This window comes from Zalophus californianus, chromosome 7, assembly GCF_009762305.2.
Source record: "Zalophus californianus isolate mZalCal1 chromosome 7, mZalCal1.pri.v2, whole genome shotgun sequence".
Lineage (NCBI taxonomy): Eukaryota > Metazoa > Chordata > Mammalia > Carnivora > Otariidae > Zalophus > Zalophus californianus.
The window spans coordinates 91,771,672-91,793,834 of NC_045601.1; the positions used below are offsets into that span (position 1 = coordinate 91,771,672).

General features: G+C 34.8%; 1 protein-coding gene across 8 annotated transcripts in view; it reads right to left on the bottom strand.

Moving 5' to 3' along the window:
- The window catches only part of PHF3 (PHD finger protein 3), an 86,014-nt gene that overhangs the window by 19,721 nt on the left and 44,130 nt on the right, over window positions 1–22,163 (bottom strand). For 6 of the 8 annotated variants that reach the window (XM_027601315.1, XM_027601313.1, XM_027601312.1 and 3 more), the window contains 3 exons: window positions 20,346–20,507; window positions 14,018–15,800; window positions 8,221–8,530 (listed from right to left, as the gene is read on the bottom strand). In XM_027601315.1, the coding sequence (XP_027457116.1) occupies window positions 8,221–8,530; window positions 14,018–15,800; window positions 20,346–20,487 (2,235 nt within the window). In that variant the 5' untranslated portion in view covers window positions 20,488–20,507. Of the gene's footprint in view, window positions 1–8,220; window positions 8,531–14,017; window positions 15,801–20,345; window positions 20,508–21,421; window positions 21,518–22,163 lie in introns of those variants that run through there. The other 2 variants (XM_027601314.1, XM_035728458.1) reach the window with 2 other exon arrangements.

Consider the following 22,163-nt stretch of genomic DNA (forward strand, 5'->3'; position numbering starts at 1 on the left):
AAGAACTACTAGTGAACTAGAATTCTGAGAGCCTTTAAAGTAATTAATCACACCATGGTAGTGTTTGAAAGGCAGGGAGAAGTTTTTCCATAGATGGTGGAGGAGTAGGAGACCTTAGTTTCATCTGGTCCCAGGAATTCAGCTAGATAGCTATCAAGTCATTCTGAACACTTGCGAACTCAACCAGAGGTCTAAGAAAAGGATAGCTGCAACTCTAAATAGAAAAGCAACCACTTTCTGCAAGGTAGGAGATGTGGAGAAGTGACTCTGAGGTGATATACGGGAAGATAAACTGTAGGGGGAGGGAGCGTCTGGCAGCCAACACCAGAAAGTGATATAGCAGCAGAGCACAAAATCAGAACTTTTAAAAGTCTGCTCCAGTGAGGGACATCCCTGCCTGAAAGGTGCTCAGATGGCGAAGCAGGGTGGAATCCTGGTGAGACAGTGTGGTCTCAGGATCCTCAGGGGACACAGGAAGACCGGGGGGGTGCCTGAGTGCGGCAGTGCTCCCAGGCATCAAAGCGGGGAAGCCGGCTGCAATCAGGGAGCCCAGGAGAGGGCTCTCAGCTCAGCATTGCCATATACTGCGAACTGCAGCATGGTCGGGTGACCGCCTCTGAGCAGGGGCCCAGCAAACAGGAGAACCACCCCGAGACCCCTCCCCTGGGGAGGGGGGCACTACAGGAGTCTGTAGGGTTTGGAGACTCGAAACAGGGTCACGTGCCATGAAATAGGTCACAGTCTGGGTGAGCAGAGAGTGCAGCCAGAGACCAGGGAGACCAGAGTGGTTGACTACTTTTCCCTGAGGGCACACTGAGGAATTGCGGGGGGGGGGGGGGGGGGGGGGGGGAGTTCTGGGTTTTAGGACTGGAGACTGGGAGGCTGCCATTTTCATTTTCATCCTCTAAAGCAGCACAGAAAGCCTTCAGGAAACAAGAGTCACATAGAGCAATCCAGAGCCACTTACTTAGACTGGCCCCATGGCAAGAGCAGTGCAATTCTGCCTGAGGAAATGACACCTGATAATCAGCACAACAAGCCCTTTTCCCAGAAGATCAGCAAGAACATCCAGCTAACACCAAGTTTACCGATCATAGAGAACTGCAAAACTCCAGTACTAGGGGAAAATAATATACAGAAGTCATGGTTTTTCCCATGATTCTTTAGTCTTTCAATTTTTTTTCTCTCTCCTTTTTCAACCAATTTCTTATTTTATCAACTTTTAAAATTCTTTTTTAATTTTCATTTTTACACTTACATTCTACCCTTTCATTGTATTTAATTTTATTTTTGTACATACGTAAGTTTTTCTTTCTTTATAATTTTGGGATGCAGTTTCTAACAGACCAAAATACACCCAGAATCTAGTGTATAGCTCGGTTCTCTTCACCTGTTTGATCATATTCTTTTTTATTTTTTTTTTGTTTTTTGTTAAACTTTTTTAAGTTTTCATCTTTACAGTTACATTCTATCCTTTCACTGTATTTAATTTTATTTTTCTATAGATATATAAGTTTTTCTTTCCTTACAATTCTGGGATGTAGTTTCTTCTAACAAAGACCAAAATACACTCAGGATATAGTGTACTGCTCTGTTCTGTTCACCTGTTTATATTCCTTCTTTTTTGTCTTTTAATTTTCATTTTTATAGTTACATTCTATCCTTTCAATGTATTGAATTTCATTTTTGTACATATATAAGTTTTTCTTTCTTTAAAATTTTGGGATCTAGTCTTCTAACAAACAGACCAAAATACACACAGGATCCAGTGTATTGCTCTTTTCTGTTCACCTGATTATATTCTTTTTTTTTTCCCCAATTTCCAGTCTCTTCTAACTTGTTTAGTGTATATTTCTCTGGGGTCACTGTTGCCATTTTAGTATTTTATTCTCTTGTTCATCTATTCTTCTCTGGACAGACGATAAAATGGAAAAACTCACCTCAAAAAGGAGAACAAGAGGCAGTACTGACTGCTAGGGACCTAATCAATATGGATATAAGGGGTCAAAACTGGAGTTCAGAATAACGATTATAAAGATAAAGCATAGAAGACACTAGAGAATCCCTTTCTGGAGAAATAAAAGAAATAAAATCTAATCAAGTAGAAATCAAAAAGGCTATTAATGAGATGCAATCGAAAATGGAGATTCTAACTGCCAGGATAAATGAAGCAGATGAGAGAATTAGTGATATAGCAGACAAAAGAATGGAGAATAAAGAAGCTGAGAAAGAGATAAACAACTACTGGATCAAGAGGGGAGAAGTCGAGAGATCAGTGATACCATAAAGCGAAACAGTATTAGAATAATTGGGATCCCAGAAGAGGAAAGAGAGAGAGAGAGTGTGTGTGTGGCAGAAGGTATATCAGAGTAAAATATAGCAAGGAACTTCCCTAATCTGGGGAAGGAAGCAGGCATTCAAGTCAGGAGGCACAGAGAACTGCCCTCAAAAGCAATAAAATAGGTCAACACCTCAACATATAATAGTGAAGCTTGCAAATCAGGACAAGAGGTCCGTAACCTACAAGGGTAGAAAGATTAGGTTGGCAGCAGACCTATCCACAGAGACGGAGTGGCGTGACATATTCAGGGTGCTAAATGAGAACAATATGCAGCCAAGAATACTTTATCCAAAGGCTATCATTCAAAACAGAGATAAAATGCTTCCAAAACAAAGAGAAACTAAAAGAATTTGTGAGCACTAAGCCAGCCCTGCAAGAAATATTTAAGGGGATCCTTTAAGCGAAGAGAGAGCCCCAAAGTAACATAAACCGGAAAGGAACAGAGACAATATACAGAAACAGTGACTTTACAAGTAATACAGCACTAAATTCGTATCTTTCAATAGTTACTCTGAATGTAAATAGGCTAAATGCCCCAATCAGAAGACACGGGGTATCAGACTGGATAAAAAAACAAGACCCGGGGGCGCCTGGGTGGCTCAGCTGGTTAAGCATCTGCCTTTGGCTCCGATCATGACCCTAGGGTCCTGGGATCAAGCCCTGAGACAGGCTCTCTGCTCAGCAGGGAGCCTGCTTCTCCCTCTCCCTCTGCCCTTCTCTGCCTACTTATCTCTCTCTCGCTGTCAAATAAATAAATAAAATCTTTAAAAAATTAGAAATTAAAAAAAAAGCAAGACCCATCAATACGCTGTGTGCAAGAGACTCATTTTAGACCCAAAGACACCTCCAGATTGAAAGTGAGGGGGTGGAAAACCATTTATCATGCTAATGGACAACAAAAGAAAGCTGGGGTCACAATCCTTACATCAAATTAGATTTTAAACCAAAGACTGCAATAAAAGATGAGGAAGGACAATATATCATAATTAAAGGGTCTATCCAACAAGAAGATCAATTGTAAATATTTATGCCCCTAACACGGGAGCAGCCAATTATATGAACCAATTAATAACAAAACTAAAAAAATACATCTATAATCATACAGTAATGGGGAACACTACATCAAAAACTAATGATGTAATGTATGGTGATTAATATAACATTAAAAAAATTTTAAAGAAAAAAAAATAATACTGTAATGGTAGGGGACTTTTAACACACCACTCACTGCAATGGACACATCATCTACGCAGATCAACAAGGAAACAAGGGCTTTGAATGACACACGGGACTAGATGGGACTTCACAGATATATTCAGAGCATTCCATCCTAAAGCATTCTTCTCCAGTGCACATGGAACATTCTCTAGAATAGATCACATACTGGGTCACAAATCAGGTCTCCACTGGTACCAAAAGACTGGGATCACTCCCTGCATATTTTGAGACCACAATGCTTTGAATACGGAACTCAGTCACAAGAGGAAATTTGGAAAGAACTCAAATACATGGAGGTTAAAGAGCATCCTACTAAGGAATGAATGGATCAACCAGGAAATTGAAGAAGAATTTAAAAAATCCATGGAAACAAATGAAAAATAAAAACTCAACTGTTCAAGACCTTTGGGATGCAGCTAAGGTGGTCCTGAGAGGGAAGTATATAGCAATACAAGCCTTTCTCAAGAAAGAAGAAAGGTCTCCAATAAACAACCTAACCTTACACCTAAAGGAGCTGGAGAAAGAACAGCAAATAAAGCTTAAACCCAGCAGGAGAAGAGAAATAATAAAGATTACAGCAGAAATCAATGAAATAGAAACCAAAAGAACAGGAGAAGACAGCAACAAAACTAGGAGCTGGTTCTCTGAAAGATTTAATAAGATCGTATAAAATCACAGCCAGACTTATCAAAAAGCATTTGACGAAGTACAGCATCCTTTCTTGATTAAAACTCTTCACAGTGTAGGGATAGAGGGAACATACCTCGACATTATCATAAAAGCCACATACAAAAAGCCCACAGTGAATATCATTCTCAATGAGGAAAAACTGAGAGCTTTTCCCCTAAGGTCAGGAACATGGCAACAATGTCCACTATGACCACTGTTGTTCAACATAGTACTAGAACTCCTAGCCTCAGCAATCAGACAACAAAAAGAAATAAAAGGCATCTGAACTAGCAAAGAAGTCGTCAAACTCTCACTCTCTGCAGATGACACAATACTCTATGTGGAAAATCCAAAAGACTCCACCCCAAAATTGCTAGAACTCATACAGGAATTCAGCAAAGTGGCAGGATATAAAATCAATGCACAGAAATCAGCTGCATTTCTATACATTAACAATGAGACAGAAGAAAGAGAAATTAAGGAGTTGATCCCATTTACAACTGCACCAAATACCGTAAGATACCTAGGAATAAACCTAACCAAAGAGGCAAAGGATTTGTACTCAGAAAACTACAGAACACTCATGAAAGAAATTGAGGAAGACATAAAGAAATGGAAAAATGTTCCATGCTCACGGACTGGAAGAACAAATATTGTTAAAATGTCTATGCTACCTACAGCAATCTATACATTCAATGCAACCCCCATCAAAATACCATCAACTTTTTTCACAGAGCTAGAACAAATAATCCTAAGATTTGTATGGAACCAAAAAAGACCCCAAATAGCCAAAGGAATGTTGAAAAAGAAAACCAAAGCCGGTGGCATCACAATTCTGGACTTCAAGCTGTATTACACAAAGCTGTAATCATCAAGACAGCATGGTACTGGCACAAAAACAGACACATAGATCAATGGAACAGAATAGACAACCCAGAAACGGACCCTTAACTCTATGGTCAACTCATCTTCAGCAAAGCAGGAAAGAATGTTCAATGGAAAAAAGACAGTCTCTTCAACAAATGGTGTTGGGAAAATGGGACAGCCACATGCAGAAGAATAAAACTGGACCACTTCCTTACACCATACACCAAGAGAGACTCAAAATGGATGACAGACCTAAATGTGAGACAGGAATATATCAAAATCCTAGAGAAGAACAAAGGCAGCAACCTCTGTGTCCTTGGCCATAGCAACTTCTTGCTAGACATGTCTTCAAAGGTAAGGGAAACAAATGCAAAAATGAACTATTGGGATTTCATCAAGATAAAAAGCTTCTCCACAGCAAAGGAAACAGTCAACAAAACCAAAAGACAACAGACAGAATGGGAGAAGGTATTTACAAATGACATATCAGATAAAGGGCTAGTATCCAAAATCTATAAAGAACTTATCAAACTCAACACCCAAAGAACAAATAATCCAATCAAGAAACGGGCAGAAGACATGAACAGACATTTCTCCAAAGAAGACATACAAATGGGCAACAGACTTGAAAAAACTGCTCATCACTCATCATCAAATACAAATACAAATCAAAACCACAATGAAATACCACCTCACACCAGTCAGAATGGCTATAATCGAGTCGGGAGGGAAAGGACAGATATTGGCGAGGATTCGGAGAAAGGGAAACCCTATTAGGATGTTGGTGGGAATGCAAACTGGTACATCCACTCTGGAAAACAATATGGAAATTCCTCAAAAAGTTGAAAATAGAGCTATCCTACAACCCAGCAATTGCACTACTAGGGATTTACCCCAAAGATACAAATGTAGTGATCCAAAGGGGCACCTGTACCCCAATGTTTATAGCAGCAATGTCCACAATAGCCAAATTATGGAAAGAGCCCAGATGTCCATCGACAGATGAATGGATAAAGAAGATGTGTACATATATAAAATGGAATACTATTCAGCCATGAAAAAATGAAATCTTGCCATTTGAAATGATGTGGATGGAACTAGAGGGTATTATGCTAAGAGACATAAGTCAATCAGAGAAAGACAATTACCATATGATCTCACTCATATGTGGAATTTAAGAAACAAAACAGAGGATCTTAGGGGAAAAGAGGAAAAAATAAAACAAGATGAAACCAAAGGGAGACAAACCATAAGAGATTCTTAATCACAGAAAACAAACTGAGGTTTGCTGGAGGGGACGGGGGTGGGAGGGGGTGGGGTAAGTGGGTGATGAACATTAAGGAGAGCATGTGATATAATGAGCACTGGGTATTATATAAGTGATGAATCACTGACCTCTACCTCTGAAACAAATAGTACATGTTACTTGAATTTAAATTAAAAAGTGAAAATTTAAAAAAAGAATGACAGGGAAAAGAACACTATGATATATAATCATAGGTTTTTATAGGCTTTAAGAAGACAGAGTACATACAAAAAAACATTTTCTCTAGACTAGGAATCCTCTAATTTTTTATTTAATTATTTTCTATCTCTCCAACTAGATTTACTTGAGAACAGAAACATATTTCAATCAGTGCTATATACCCAAGTCTGGTACCATGCTTGGCACACAACAGGAACTCAAGAAATGGTTCAACATAAAATCTAGGTATAAGAAGTGATATTTAAAAAGCAGATTCCACAAACTAATTATCAGCAGAGTCCAAATAAGATTCAACAGTTCACCATCAAAAAGAAAAGGAAGCAGTAATTACTTGGATTGCACGTCCTTAAAAATCAAACTTCAATTTCTTTTCTGATACAGAGAATGGATAGAGTGGTTTCCTCAAAACATTTAATGTTTCATGTCTTTTCAGACAAGATGGAGACAACTTAGCTAAATGACAAAACAATGAGCTATATTTCTGAATAGCCAAGGGATTACATCCAAGAAGCGATGATTAATAGTTAATAATTAACAGAAATTTTCCAAAGATGTGCTATAAACTGTTCTCAATGGAGCTCTCAATTCTATATCAATTACTTTGGTGCTAATCAAATCAACAGAAAAAGGAACAGCAAATGTCAGAAGGACATACCCTAATTCTCAAAATGGCTGGGGAGCCAGAAAATACTGGATGCTACAAGGACTGGCAAACGGCAACTTAATCCAGACTTGAATATAAGAAATATCTCAAAGAACTGAGTTTATATATAATGAAGAAGATTTTGGAGAAAACATGGTTATGTTCTTCAATCTCAATGACTAGACTAAAAGATTTCCATGGTTCTTCTAACACTCCAACTCATGTTCACTGTTTCTTGGATTATTATATTTGACTATCCACATATATTTGTTGCCTCTGTTGTCTCTTTCCTACCATTATAAGAACAAAAATAGAAAAATCATAGGTATTAAAAAATATAAGACAATGAAAATTATAAAAATTTAATCAGATAAAGCATTGAATCTTTTATACATCTCTCTGGTAACTGACTAAGTATCCTGAAATTTCTATTTAGAAAATACATTTAGAAATTAGTTAAAAATATAAGGTAAGGGAAAACTGACTTTTTAAAGAGAAAAAGTAATGAAGTTCCAAGCAAACACTGGGACAAAATCAAAAAAATTAAGTCTACTTTTCCTTAAAGAGACAAAATAACTCTTCTACCTGAAAATAATAATGTCAAATGTGGTTTAAGAATTAGTAGATAGTTATGGACTAAAAAGTTTTAAAAACTTATCAGCAAGCACAATGTAGAGCCCAGTACCACTTTAATATCACAAAATCACACACACATCATATCAAAGGAAATCCAAGTATCAAACTAGAGACTAGAAACTGCACAAAATACTGTAAGAAATAAGATATACATATTTTGAAGATTTCCTGGTTTCACCAAGACTGCCAAAATACTTTGAATAAAAATCCATTTTTTATGGAAAAATACAAATGTTTGAATAAAAATCCATTCATTTTTATGGAAAAATACATACACTTAGAACAATAAAACCCAGAGAAATTTCAAATTGTCAGACCATACAAAGTTCTTAAACAAAAAGAATGCATTAATGAGCTTACCCGTTTTAAAATTTTGACCTTGTGCTTCACTGTATCTTCTATATATTTGGTTTTATCATTTGTTGCTGTGTGCTTTGATAACCCAAGCTTTTCACATTCCATTGTTCTGTCTTCACTATGGACTTCAACTTTAGCCTGGTTTTCCAAAATATCTGAATCTACTATTTCAGTCTTTTTATCTTCTTCAGCACAACATTTCACACACACGTATTCTTTGTCTTCTTCTCCCATTTGTTGTGCTTGACAAAGACTTAAACCAACACAATCACCATGAAACCAGTCATCACATCTCCCACAGCCAACCATAAACCTGGGAAGAGGGGAAAAAAACTTTGATTTAATACATTAAAAATAAATGTTAAAAGTGAGCCTAAATTAAATTTTTAATCATTTTCTGATATGTTTTCCATCTTTACCTATTCTATTGGTTCGCCATGGAGCAAGTTTTCAAAGAATATTCAAGACAGAACTTTTAAGTCAAATATACCCACTCTAGTATGAATGAGAAAATACACAAAACCATAAAGGCAAAATAAAGGGCAACTGACCTTTGTCAGCATATTGCATAGAGTAAGAAAGTATAAAGTAACATTCCTCCACTGAGAAGGGTGGTAAGATCTGCGAAAATCTGATCACAGACAATCCGTCAAAGTTACGGTAACATTTACCCCACACACCAGAAATCCCACCTAAAACTGAAGAATCAGTCATCCAATGAGTAATTCTGAATGACAAGATCGGAGCAAAAACGCAACTCAAAAACTAACAAAATGGAGACTCAGATTGTTTATTAACCACTTTAACTATGTCACTATTCTTTGAGCTCAAAATATTCTGGCTCGTGGTATCACAGTGATTAAGCTGAAGAATCTTTTTACATACTTGTGTGTGCAGACTTCCTTACTACTGACCATGCTTTAGATAATAAACTTGTTTCTCTGAATAAAGATATTTTAACATGAAGATATTAATATTCAGGCTGAATTTTTTTAATTTCCAATCTCTTTATAAAAGTTTCCCTTTACTACATTTTATCTAAATAACTTCACTAACAATGAAAAAAATCAGTGGACATAAGATTTAGTCTAACTTAATATCTGCAATTACTTTTTAAATAAAATGGTAAATAAGATGTACAAATGGCAATTTGGGGGATTTTTTTTTTAATTTTAACCCATTGTTAGGTAAACTAGAGAGCTCAATCATGTTTAACATTTTTCTTTCTTCTTCAGGTTAGTAATTCATGGTATGTTTTTGAAAGGTTAAGATAAAAAGATTTAGGTATATTCTTTAATTAAAGACTTTCTGCTGATTTTGTAAGAGTGGCATCAACAATGCCAAAACTCATTTTAAGGTAATACAGTAAGTGATACAACCAACTCTCTTACACCAGAGATTTTAAGGTTGAAATTACACTTTCAATCCTTACAGGTCTTGAAAAAAGTCACAGCAACTACTCATTCCTCAGCAGCAGCACATTTTTCTCTTCTTCTTGTGCCTTTCTATTGTGTATCAAACTATTGCTGCGCATTAAGGAAACTTGACTTCATGTTTGTAATTCACCATTCTTTACCCTAACAAGTAATGCCTGCGCTAGCTTTATCAAGTAAGTCCTCATTTCCCCAAAATGATGGGGAAAGAAACAGAAAGAAGAAAACCTCCTGTCTTATGTCAAAACAAATGTTTTGGATTCATAAGCCAGCAAGAAAACTTTCAAAAAATGTGGTATTTGTTTACAAGATAGAAATGGTCTATCTAGGCTTGGGGAAATTTTAGATGGGTCCATGCTTCAATGATACAAATCTTCCAGCCAACAAAGTAAATGAAAAATGCAAGTGCACAGTTTTTCTATTGCAAAGTTGTAAGAACTATTTCTTCAAAGTGGGTAATATGAATGTCTTTGAAATACTGAAAGCAAACTAGCAGTCGTTTCCCTTTACTTCCACTATCAGAGCTATAGTATGATTTCTTCAAAGTAAGTCTAAACTAGTTTCAATAAGACACTACTAAAAAACCTACACATTATGGCCATAGCTATACTGTTAGCCCATATTCAAATTTAAATATCAAATGATAAAGCACATATTTAAAAATTTCAAATTCTTAATCAGGAAAAGAGTTGTTTTATGATGACAAAACTAAATATTTCATCATGCTTCCTTTCAAGCTTACTTTGGAAATGTCTCCTGAACTTGACGCTCTGAAAAGCAAATCTCTAGTGCCATCTACAGAGTTATCGTAATAGTTTAGGATTTTATATAAAAGATATTGCGGTTATATAAATTCTGAAAAGTCATTTATAAAAATAATTTCCATATGTCCTAGGGAAAAATAGAACTAATTCATTTGAAAATAAAACTGATTTTGTAAAAATGTAAATATGGATCATTTTTAGGTCTGAAAGTTAGAGGTACTACAAATTTTATGAACCATATTGGGGGAAAAAAGTCCTACCACAAAAAGGGAGTATTATTTTCCTTTTTGTATTTTTCCTCATGGTTTAAAAAAGGGGGGAGAAGGGCGGGAGTATGAATCACATAGCTAACAGAATTATTCCATTTTCTGCTCTGGCCATGAATTTCTGATTACTAATAGGCAAAATCACTTACAGAAAAGACTATAACCTGGATGTTAAATATTTCACTAAAAAAAAATAATGTTGTATGGAGTTTACCACTGGCTCGGTTAAGTAAACCAGATAGACATGAATCAGTTAAATAGAAGAGTTCAGAAATATTTGTTGTATTCTTTTACTGTTAAATGTTCATACACAAAATTTAAAAATAAAAACTAATTAGGCTTGTTATAAGACAAAAACTAATAATCTTTTTGGCATAAGCCAAATATATTCTTAGAAAACTTCCAAGTTTCTTCAAAGTAAATCACAAAGGCAAGCAACATTTGAGAACTCCTGTTCTTAGCATATCTGTGTTATAACTACTAACAATGGACCTGTTACAAGATGGGTGTTCAGTTCTGATAAGTGTGTGACAATCTATACCATATTACTGTGAATGTAGATGCACTTTTTTCTAAAATGATTCTATTCCATATAAACATTAAATCACTGTTTTTGTCACTAACAATCTAATACGCAGACAAAAATAATTATCTGTCAAACTCTTAAAATCTTGAGAAAAAACAGAAATCTTTTATTCTGGAAGAAAATTTCCTTCTCAGAAAAAATTTCTTGTTTGAGTATAAAGCTATGAATTCATCCTATGGAGATTTTTTTTGTTTCTAAACTTCATCCAATATACTAATCATCTACATCTGGGCAAGAAACTGCAATACAAACTAAAAACATAAACACCTTCTGGAGCAGTAGGGAAATACCAGAAACTGCAAGATAGGTAATATGAAAAGACCCAGACTTCTTCCTTCCAAAATGCCAACTGGCTTATGTAAACATGTCCAAAGATCATTTTTTAAAAATGACTATTAAGTAGTCCGGTTTTGAAAATAATGAGTTTACCTTTGTTACAAGGCAAATGAGGAAAGTAAATGGAAGCAAAAACAAAAGCTTGATGTGTAAATTGTTAGAGTCCATACCTACTGTCTTTAGGGTATGTACAGAAGTTGCTTATGGTCAAATATTTATTACATCTGGTGATGCCATGAAGAAATCTATATTTAAAAATGTAATTTCCAACTGAAGCGCAGACAGGAAGCTAACTTCAGTTGTAATACATGTAAAATGCTGAAGTTATAAAGTAGTCTTACAGAAGCAAACCTGTCACAAGTGCTAGAAAATGTCATATTAACAGCTTTCCATATGGCTAGTGCATGAAATGAATGAAAATTATTTACAGATATGCCCTTCCTAATAAATTCAAAATCTTACACATGGATTAAAATAGGAAAATTACATGCTGTATGTCAGGTACATTTTCTGAGTAAACTCAATGTATACAAGCACAATGTATCAAAAAAGTAGTGAAGGCTAGTTAATATGTAAAGAAAAAACAATTACTTAGGCTTCTTTATTCACAAAATTGAAATAATGTGAAATGTTGCTTCCTAAATTGTTTCCAGTGTCATTATGTATGATTCATGTTAATTACATTGGGTAAACTCAAAATCTACATATCTACATATCTAATATTCTAAGTCATTTTCCACAATGAGGCAAAGAAACTCTAGGTTTTATAGAGTAGATACAGAAGGTGGCATGGGGGGGGACCACAATGGGACTTAAAATTTAATCTTCATTTTAGGAAAATAACTGATGTTTGTAAAGTGAGCCATGGTTAAAAAGCCTAGGCAAACTCCTGAGGACCAGGCCATCAGAAGAGCAGCTTATCTGCAACAAAGCTATATGGTAATATACCTAACATGACTTCCAACTCTAGGCTCAAGTTTCACTTTAGAAACTCTTTCAAGTGAAGGTTCCTATTCTACTACTCTGACCACATGTCAGTGTAATGATTTTTAGAAGATTCTGGCAGAGAGAAAAGTGTTGGCTTAAAAGAACACTTAAAAGCACCACCCAGCCCTTAATTCTGAAAATTTAGCAGGCCCACTTTAGAATATCTGAATAAGCTGTTAAAAAAAAACCAAAAAACTTAAAAGAGCATATATGTGAGGACAAATGTAGAACTATACTCAAAACACAATTTTTTAAAACTGGAATATGCTGTTATGAAGAGTAACCACTGACATTTAAAAATAGGACATGGGCTGAATCATAAATGAAGTAATAAAACTTTGTTATGTCTTTGACATAACAGTTGACATAAAACTTTTTACAGAATAACCCCACAAACTCCCACCCACTCTCCCCAACCACCAGCTCCCACACAAAATAATTACACAACGTACTTTACTAAATTTTCCCTAAGAAGTTCCATATTTTTATGTAATCTGATAGTACTGGGAAAAGTCATCCTAATATTTACTTTCATGAGTAAGGATAATATTACAATGTGCAAGTTATAATGTTCTTTTATCATGTCAGCGTTGACAGACGTTCCAACAGCAATCTCAACACTTGAACAGGACAATCTTGTACTGCAAACTCCACTTCATCTCCTGTTTTCCTTTTCTTAAAAAGCTAGCAAATAAATTCATGGGGGAGGGTCGGGCAGTATCAAAAAGCTATAAACACTGAATCCTAAAATGACTTAAAAGATTAGAATTCATAAGAAATCTTTCAAATCATTAAAACATTCAAAAAAGAAATACAGCTTTTCTATTGTGTTACATACACAATTCACCAGGATAATTTAACAGTTGTTTTAGCTACCAAACTTCATTCCAAGGTTAAGTTTGATAGTTATGAAGTGGTGGTATTAAGTCATGGTTAAGTGTGCTTCATTTACCCAAAAAAAAAAAAAAAGTCTTCGAAAGAAAAATAGAATTTCCATTATGACCGTTACACTTTATTACTAGTTCTTCTCAAGCCAAATAAAGTAATATATAACTTACAGACCCAAAGCAGTGTAACAATTTTCTGATTAGCAGCAAGCTTTTTTTCTCTTTCAGATGCAGTAACTAAATCACACTAACTGGTTACAACGACAAAACATTTCAATATATACCAGCCATTGGTCAGGCTATGCTTTTTCACATGTTCTGGGATGATATATTTATAAATTCAGTGGCTCCATCTTTCTATCATTTATCCAGGATTGATGAGGGGTTTTTTTGTTTCTGCAAAAGTCTTTGTATGTTAAGTAATTTTTCTATAAAAAAGTTCTTACATAACCCCACCCTAAAAAGCAATTTCTCTTTAATGCACATGTCACATAAACACACACACACACACACACACACACACACACACACACACACACACCTGTTGCCATGTGGTTTTTTGCAAAACCCACACTGCTTGCTGGGAGTCCACATATATTTGCTTTCAAATGAAGAGCTATGATCTGAGCCTTCTCTTTTTATAGTAGCTATGTTGTCTGGAATGAACAATGGTGGCTCATCCAAAGAAAAACTTCTGCTGCTTCTTCTCTGGCGGGGTTGTAGGTTCTTCTCAGGTTTTTTTAGCTTCAGTTTATCTTCCTCCTTAAAAAGCTCTACACCACCTATATGTTCAAGCTCTTCCTTCACGTGACTATTGGTTTTCATTGCTGCAGCCAGCTGCTGGGGCTTATGGCATTGTTTCTGGCTGGAATGTAATAAATGTCCAGTTTGTGCAGGATGATGGGGTTCTTTAGAGCAACCAGGGTGACCATGAGGCTTATCACTCAAAGAATGGGTTAAGGGTTTGGGAACCTGTACTAAATTTTGATCCTGTGATGTTTTTTTCAATACAGAATGAGCCTGATTTTTCACAGATTTAACACCAGAATTGCAACTCTGAATTTTTGAATCCTTCTCAACTTGTTTTTTTCTCACTTTGACCGGCCTATGAAAATTTTGCTGAGATTCTGGTTCATCAACATTTCGTTTCACACTTTTGACATTAACTTTAGTTTTGTTATGCATTAATTCATGCTTTGCTGCGACAATTTTTTTCAGAGTATCTGTGGTCATGTTTTGCTTAGAATGAATTATAGGTTTTGTTTGTTTGGATTTTACAGTTTTTGACTCTAAGCAAGAAACACTACTTGACTGGCTGTTTCTATCATCCTGAAGGTTTGCTATTTCATGAGACTCCATTTTAATACTTTCAACAATATTCAACTGTTCTGAATTTTGGTCAGGTGCACCACAAATAGCATTTTCTAAAATACTACTTTCTGGTTCAAAAGCATTAGTATCAACCATCTCTAAGCTTGAGTTATTAAATTCTGCGTTCCCCAAATGCTTATCATTAGACTCTGTGTCTTTACAATAACCCAACGGTTCTATTTCATTTCTTGGAAGGGAGTTCTTAGCTTTATCAGCAACTTCCATGGTATTCTTCAATTCCAAATTACATTTGTTTACTTCATTCACAGAACAAGACAAACCTACAAGGTTCTTTTCGGTCTTAATTGGATTTGTACAAGCAGCAGCATCAGAGAGAGAAGCAGAAGATGCAGGTTCCTCAGTAATTTGGTCATCTTCATGGGATAATTTTACTGTCTCATGTGATTCCTGTTCAACTTTCCCCTTTTCCCTCACTTCTTCAACAACAGTGCCATCCGTTTTATCTGCAAGAGAATCATTCTGTTCTTCTTTATCTGAAAACTTAAACTGTGGGCTACTAACAGTCTTGACTTTACATTCCATCAGAGCTTCATTTTTCTTTTCTTCAATACTAACACAAGTCTCTGAAAGGAGTGAACAATTTAATTCATGAGATGGCACATTTGCTTCTCCCTGATTATTACACTTCTGCTTAGAATCTAACCCAGCTTCATCCTTCATTTCAAGACAAGATGACACTGAAGAATGACTTGAAGACACTGATACTTCTGGTACCACTTCAATTTGTCCAATATGTCGGCTGCTCCTTCTGCTCTCTTTATGGTACTCAGGTTTCGGTGACACAGAAACTTCTTTAATCGGACACCTTTCTGGATGTTTCACCCCTGCTTTAGGGGCAGATACAGTCTTCCCAGACGCCTTTTTTGTGCTATTTAAAGGTGCTGCATTTGAACGCTTGGCAATAGTGCTTTGTCGCAAACTTCTTACTTGTTCTATCACAAGGGAAAAAAATAAATAAAAATAACTTAGCTATTTTGCCATGTGTTTTTATTTCAATACAATTTAGAATATATTACTTCTTTACTCTGAGTTATAAATTTGCTCATTTCAATGAAAATGTACTGAATAGTTAACTCATGATGATGATTTTATATATATATACATACACACATACATATGTGTGTGTATATATATATATATATATATATACACATACCCATGTTAAGTTTTATATTTATCAAAGGTCTATAAATTCTGGCAGGAGAAAAAACTACAAAATTCAGACTGTTGTTATACTTTACTACAAAACAAGAATGTTTACATCAAGTTTCTTTTCTATAGTAAGTAAGCCAGGAGTAAAATAAGCTTCCTTCACATTAATGGCCATCATAAAGCAAGACTGTCATACAGTTTTAAACACCAAATGTCTTTTTTTTAACATTAAATATCTTCAAATAAATAATACCAAACAAGTTCCGGTCCCAGCCAAATATGAACTAGACCACCTATCATAAACAGGATCTGTGTGAATTTCAAAACACAGCCTCACAAGAACACTAACTCCTTTTTATGAATGTCTTTCACTTGTATCACCATTTTAGCATACAAGCTATTCCTAAGAAATGAAGCACATGCTAGAGTACTAAACACAGATAAAGAGAAATTACAATCAAAGAAATTTAAGCCAAGAAAATATATCATAAAAGAAAATGTGGAAAATATGAAAATAATTTAATAAAGCTTCCCACCTTTAACTATATTCCTAACTAAGAATCCACTATATAAGTTTTTCCTCTTTTCCCTATCTGGATAAACCCTCCAGGAGAACAAATGGAATGAAAAGAAACTAGAAGGAAAGAGAGCTAAAGTAGATTCATTAATTAGAAAAACCCACAAACTGAAATACAAAATAAGCTATTTCCAAGCCTATGCACATCCAATGCCTCTGAATAAACTCTGCATGAAAACTGAACACTATCAATTACCAAAAAAAAAAAAAAAAAAAAGACTCCCTCCCTTCAATGCAAAACCCTACTATGCACCAATACTTAACCACTTGCTTATTTGTCATATACCACTAAACTCTTAAGGAAGGTATCATGTGTCTTCATTTGTGTATAACAGTCTTAGGTGACACGTACAGTCCTGATGTGATTAATAGCACACTTTTACTTTCAAAAAGTGTCCTAGTTTGAAAAAAAAATTATTTGTTCATCCTAGTCTTAGAGACTCCTTCTAATTCTCCCAGAACATGGCACAGTATTTCATCATTAGATAAGTACCCAACAATTTTTAAAAAATTACTTAGTGTGGATTATTAACCATATATCACATGTCCGGATATATAACATTTTTAAATAACTAAAAACTTAATGGTTCAATATCAATATCTGGATATTTTTATATACTTTAATAATATTTTTATATATTTTAAGCTTTGAATACAGCCTGACATAAATTACAGCTCTACCCTGTCTGCCTTGAAATAAGATAAATGAACTTTTAACACCCATTATCTAGGTTGTTGCTAAAAATAACAATGAACAGCATATTCAACTATCAGGGTAATTAAGATGAAAAAAACATTTTCCAACAGTAACTGATTTATTGAGCCAAAGATCAAGCTGTTTTTCCTCCTCTAAATATAAACTGCCTTAGTCTGAATCCTGGCTGAATAGGCCAAACATTAATCATTTGTCCATAATTTTCATCCTATTCTTTTCATTACTCAAAATGACAAGTATTACCAAATAACATTTAAAAAGCTGATCAGAAATATAAATTGAGAGTGGGGAGACTGGGTGGCTCAGCTGGTTAAGCATCTACTTTTGGTTTCAGCTCAGGTCGTGACGTTTGGGTCGTGAGATCGAGCCCTGCGTCAAGCTCCACACTCAGCTCAAAGTCTGCTTGAGATTCTTTCCCCCTCCCTCTCCCGCCCTTTCTGCTCCTCCGCGCACTCACTCTATGAGAAATAAAATCTTTAATCTATATACACACATATATATACACATATATATACATATAAATTGAGGAAAAGAAGATAAAGTAAATACATGCATCTACCCCACACTAAAGCTATACAAAAGCATAAATCTAAAATGAAAGGAAGAACAGGAGAAAACAGTAACAATTCTGGAAGTCAAACAAGAGATGCTCAAGAAGTAACTGATGCAGGAGAGACCCCCCAAAAAAAGACAATCCCTAAGATGGCATTGTCAGCAAGAACCAATACAATTAATACTTCAAAAAAGGGCTAGGAATTGGTGACCCCAGATGATTCTAAAGTGTGGATGAAGGCAGTGAGTTAAAATGAAGATGAGATGAAAGCTGTGTAAGAAGCACTTAGATCCCTAGCTCCCTCTCCTCCACTCCATCTGCCAGGCAACTGCCCTTTCCTGGCCCTAATCCAAGACTGGAGGCTTGCTCTCTGGAAGAGTATAAAACAGGGTTTCTAGACTAAGGAACATCAGGCACAGTTAAAAGTGGCAGTAAAGTACACTGAAATTTGTGACATTAAGTGAATTTATATATATTGAAAGCTGAGACACCCTGTCAGCTTCCCTGAAAGGTTCCCATAACATGTTACCAATCTAATGAGCCTAAGGGAATAAATGACCTCAACTCTAACATCAGGGATTCCTCAAAAAACAAACAAAACCCCGCATGACCAGAGAACCATACAGTGAAGCTCACAGTAGACAAAACCCAACTCACCCTCTCTTTTAAGTGTTAACCTTTTAGTTTCGTACAGTTTTAGCTCCCTACTCTTAAACACGAGCAAACTATCATATTTTAGAAAAGTCTCTTCACATGAAAGATGGAGACAGAAAAAGAGAGACAGAAAGACAGACAACATGGAGAAAAAAGAAACTATAACTATGAAAGGAGATTAAAAAAAAACTTTTTAAAACACTTTTTAAAATGTAAGTACCTTATGAAAGATAGCAGAAGATACTGTGTCCATGAAACAAGACGACAATGCTACAAAAGGACTATTCCCAAAACAAAAAAAAGACTATTCAGAAATTAGAAATGTAAAATTTGATGGAAAAGTTGGAGGATAAACATGAAAAGACTTCAAGTAGAGGAAAAAGACATAGAGGTACAAAGTAGGCAATATAAAGAAAATGGAAGGGCCAGTCCTTCCTACCTAACACTTGAATAATGAGTTCCAGAAAGCAAGAGCTGAGAAAAAAAAAGAGAGGAATTACCAATGAGATAATACAAAAAATTTTCCCAGAATTGATACTTTTCAGACTAAAAGGACCTATGGAGTATCCAGAGCTCAATACTTAAAATACACTTACACCAAGATACATTACCAGAAATATCAAAATACTCGAGCTGAAGAGGAAGATTCCACAAACTTCCAGAAGAAAGTAAATAACATCAAAAAAGAAAAAAAAGGAATCAGAATAAACTTCTCAACAACACTTAAGTTAGAAGAAAATAGAGGAGCACTATTAAATTTCTGAGGGAAAATTATGTCCAACCTTGAATTCTATGTTCAACCAGACTGTAATTCCAACATTATACCAGATTAAATACATTTGCAGACACACAGTTTTAAAATAACATATCTCCATGTTCCTTTTTCATGGCAAACTACTAGAAGAAGTGTCACCAAAATGAAGGAGTTAAGCCAAAAAAAAAAAAAAAAAAAAAAAGGAAATAAGAACTACACCACCAAACAGAATCGTCAGAAGAATAGTAAAGGGAAATCCCTGGATAATAGCTATGCATCACGCTTATACAGGGCTAACAAACCAGTACACATGGAAGCAGATCAGAAAGCTCCAAGAGACTTCAATAAAATGAAAATGACAGAGTATCTGATATGCACACGTATTTTTAGGAAAGATTTAGACAACTACCAGAGTAGCTGAGGTGTTATTACTGATAATGTACACAGAAAACTGTGTGTACAAATGTACAAAACTATAAGCAAATGAACAAAAACAATTATTAAATCAGAAAGACAAAAAGTTGTATAGGAAAAGTACCCTTAGTTTATTAAATCAATCATCTCGAACAGCACAGAGTCACAATAACATAAATAATTATTACTGATCTAACAAAATTACTTATTAGAAGGATGAGAAAATATACTTTTCTGAGATGAGGACAAGAAGACAAACACTAAGTTCATCATCTAGAGTGGGAAATCAATAAATACCTACACATCAGAATAATCAAAAAGTAGCAATATACATATGTTACTTAAGAGACATGGAAATAAATACCAAAAAAAATTAGTAAAAACAGCTGGGAAAGTTAATAATGATTTCCTCTGGGGAAAGGAAAATAGGCATTAGAAACTTAAAGAATTAGTGAACCCTTCAAATTTTGTAAATATATAATTTCAACAAAAATTTTTAAAAATTATACCAACAAATTGATATAACCTCAAAATTATAATCAAAATGCTCAGACTAGCAAACATCATGAAAATACAGTCTCTGCTTAGCAAGTTTACGAACTATCACATCTGTCCCTGTACCTTTGATTTTCTAGCTCAACCTCTCTGGAAGGATTACCTTGTGCCATTAAACGAGGTGATTTTCTTGGTGATCTCACTGAATTTTCTTCTACTTTGTCCCTCAAATTCCTGTTAGGTAAAATCAGTTCTTCTTCATCAATGGTATCATTGCCACTTTCTTTAACAACTCCTTCATCCATAATATCGTCAAGACCAACAACTAGAGAAAAAACAAAAACAACAAGAAAATTAATTTTTAAAAATACTGACTACCTTAAGTATTTAAAGGCAGTTACAGAAAACATTGTGAGACATTTTAATGCAATACTATACTACACAGTCTTGAAAATCTAGGTCTACTTCTATTATGTGATATTGCCACTACCAAGCTCCCAATTCAGCTTTACAAACTTTTACCTTATGAGGTAACTAATCAAAGAGTAGACTAGCTGTAATTGTTCTTGATTTGACCTCCACTGTCACTCTCACTTATTATTCACTGTACCTCTGTGAACATCATAAGCAACTATACCTGAAATACTCAATTATCCCAATTTTAGTTAAAGTAGTACAAAATTTTAATACCCTGAAAACCTTGTGATTCTAAGTTCATGCTAGACCCAAAAGATTCTAGTTCGAAGTATAACTCTATTAAAGACTTTATACTACATGTGTAGAAAGTAATATAGGTACACCTTTAAGTGGTAGCAAAAAAAATATACACAGAGAGAAATGAAAAACATAACATCCCCCTCTCCCAAATGCCAGGTAAAATGGTAGGTGTATAGCTATATAATTAAATTATCTTCTAGTCAAAAGAGAGAGCATTTCATTTAATGGGGAGGGGGAGATATAGAAAAGGACTGGGGGACATTGAAGAAAATATAAACACTGTATTTATATTGTCATTGGGTTTATTTCTGTATATAACAAATTTATTTCACTTCACTAGCTGACATATAGCAATTCTAAATGTGCAGCTGTATGAAATCTTGTAAAAAGAATGTGATTATTTAGATCAGAAGGCTTGGATTCAAATCCCAGCTAAAACACTTAAATAAAACTTGACCAAGTCACTTAACCTCTCTTTCAGTTTATCTCTAAAATGAGAATAACAATACCTGTCCTACCTACCTCACAGGGCTGTTGTGAGGATCAAGTGAGATGATGTATGAGAACTCACTTTGTAAACTTTAGAGCACTATACAAATGTTAGTTATTATCTTCATCCTAGGGGTTAGAAGGAACCTCAAGAAGTTATCTAGTCCTCATCTTTGTATCCAAGAAGAACTTCAATTAAAAGAGCTCAACAAGATAGTGGTCTATCCTAAAATTTAAAGAGAACAAAATTCTTTATAAATATACTTTCAAATGGTACAATCTTTTTGAAGAGCACTTTGACAACAAACAGAATAATGAAACTGCTTATATACTTTGACCAATAAATTATAAATAGAATAAATTATGGGAAAAAGGCTGGCTAGAAAACACAGTGTGATCTTTGTTAGTAAAAAACAAAATGCATGTGTATGTACATTTAGACAAACAGAAAAAAGATTAGCAGGAAATAGATGAAAATTATAAGTTATTCTATAAAAGATAATATACTTTCCTGTTTTCCAGATTTCCTGCTATATGCATGTATTACTCTCAAAAATAGTCTATGCTTCAATCACTATCCTACGCACTAAAAGCTTAAAGAATATCACTTCAGGAAAATTCATCAGGACTCACTTAAGATATAATTAGGGGATAAATGGGTGGAAAGTTCATTTAGAAGGCTATTTCACCATGATGAAATACTTATGCTGTCACACATTCACACACATTCTCAAAAAATTTTAATATTCATTTAAAAAAGTAAAATTTAAGACTA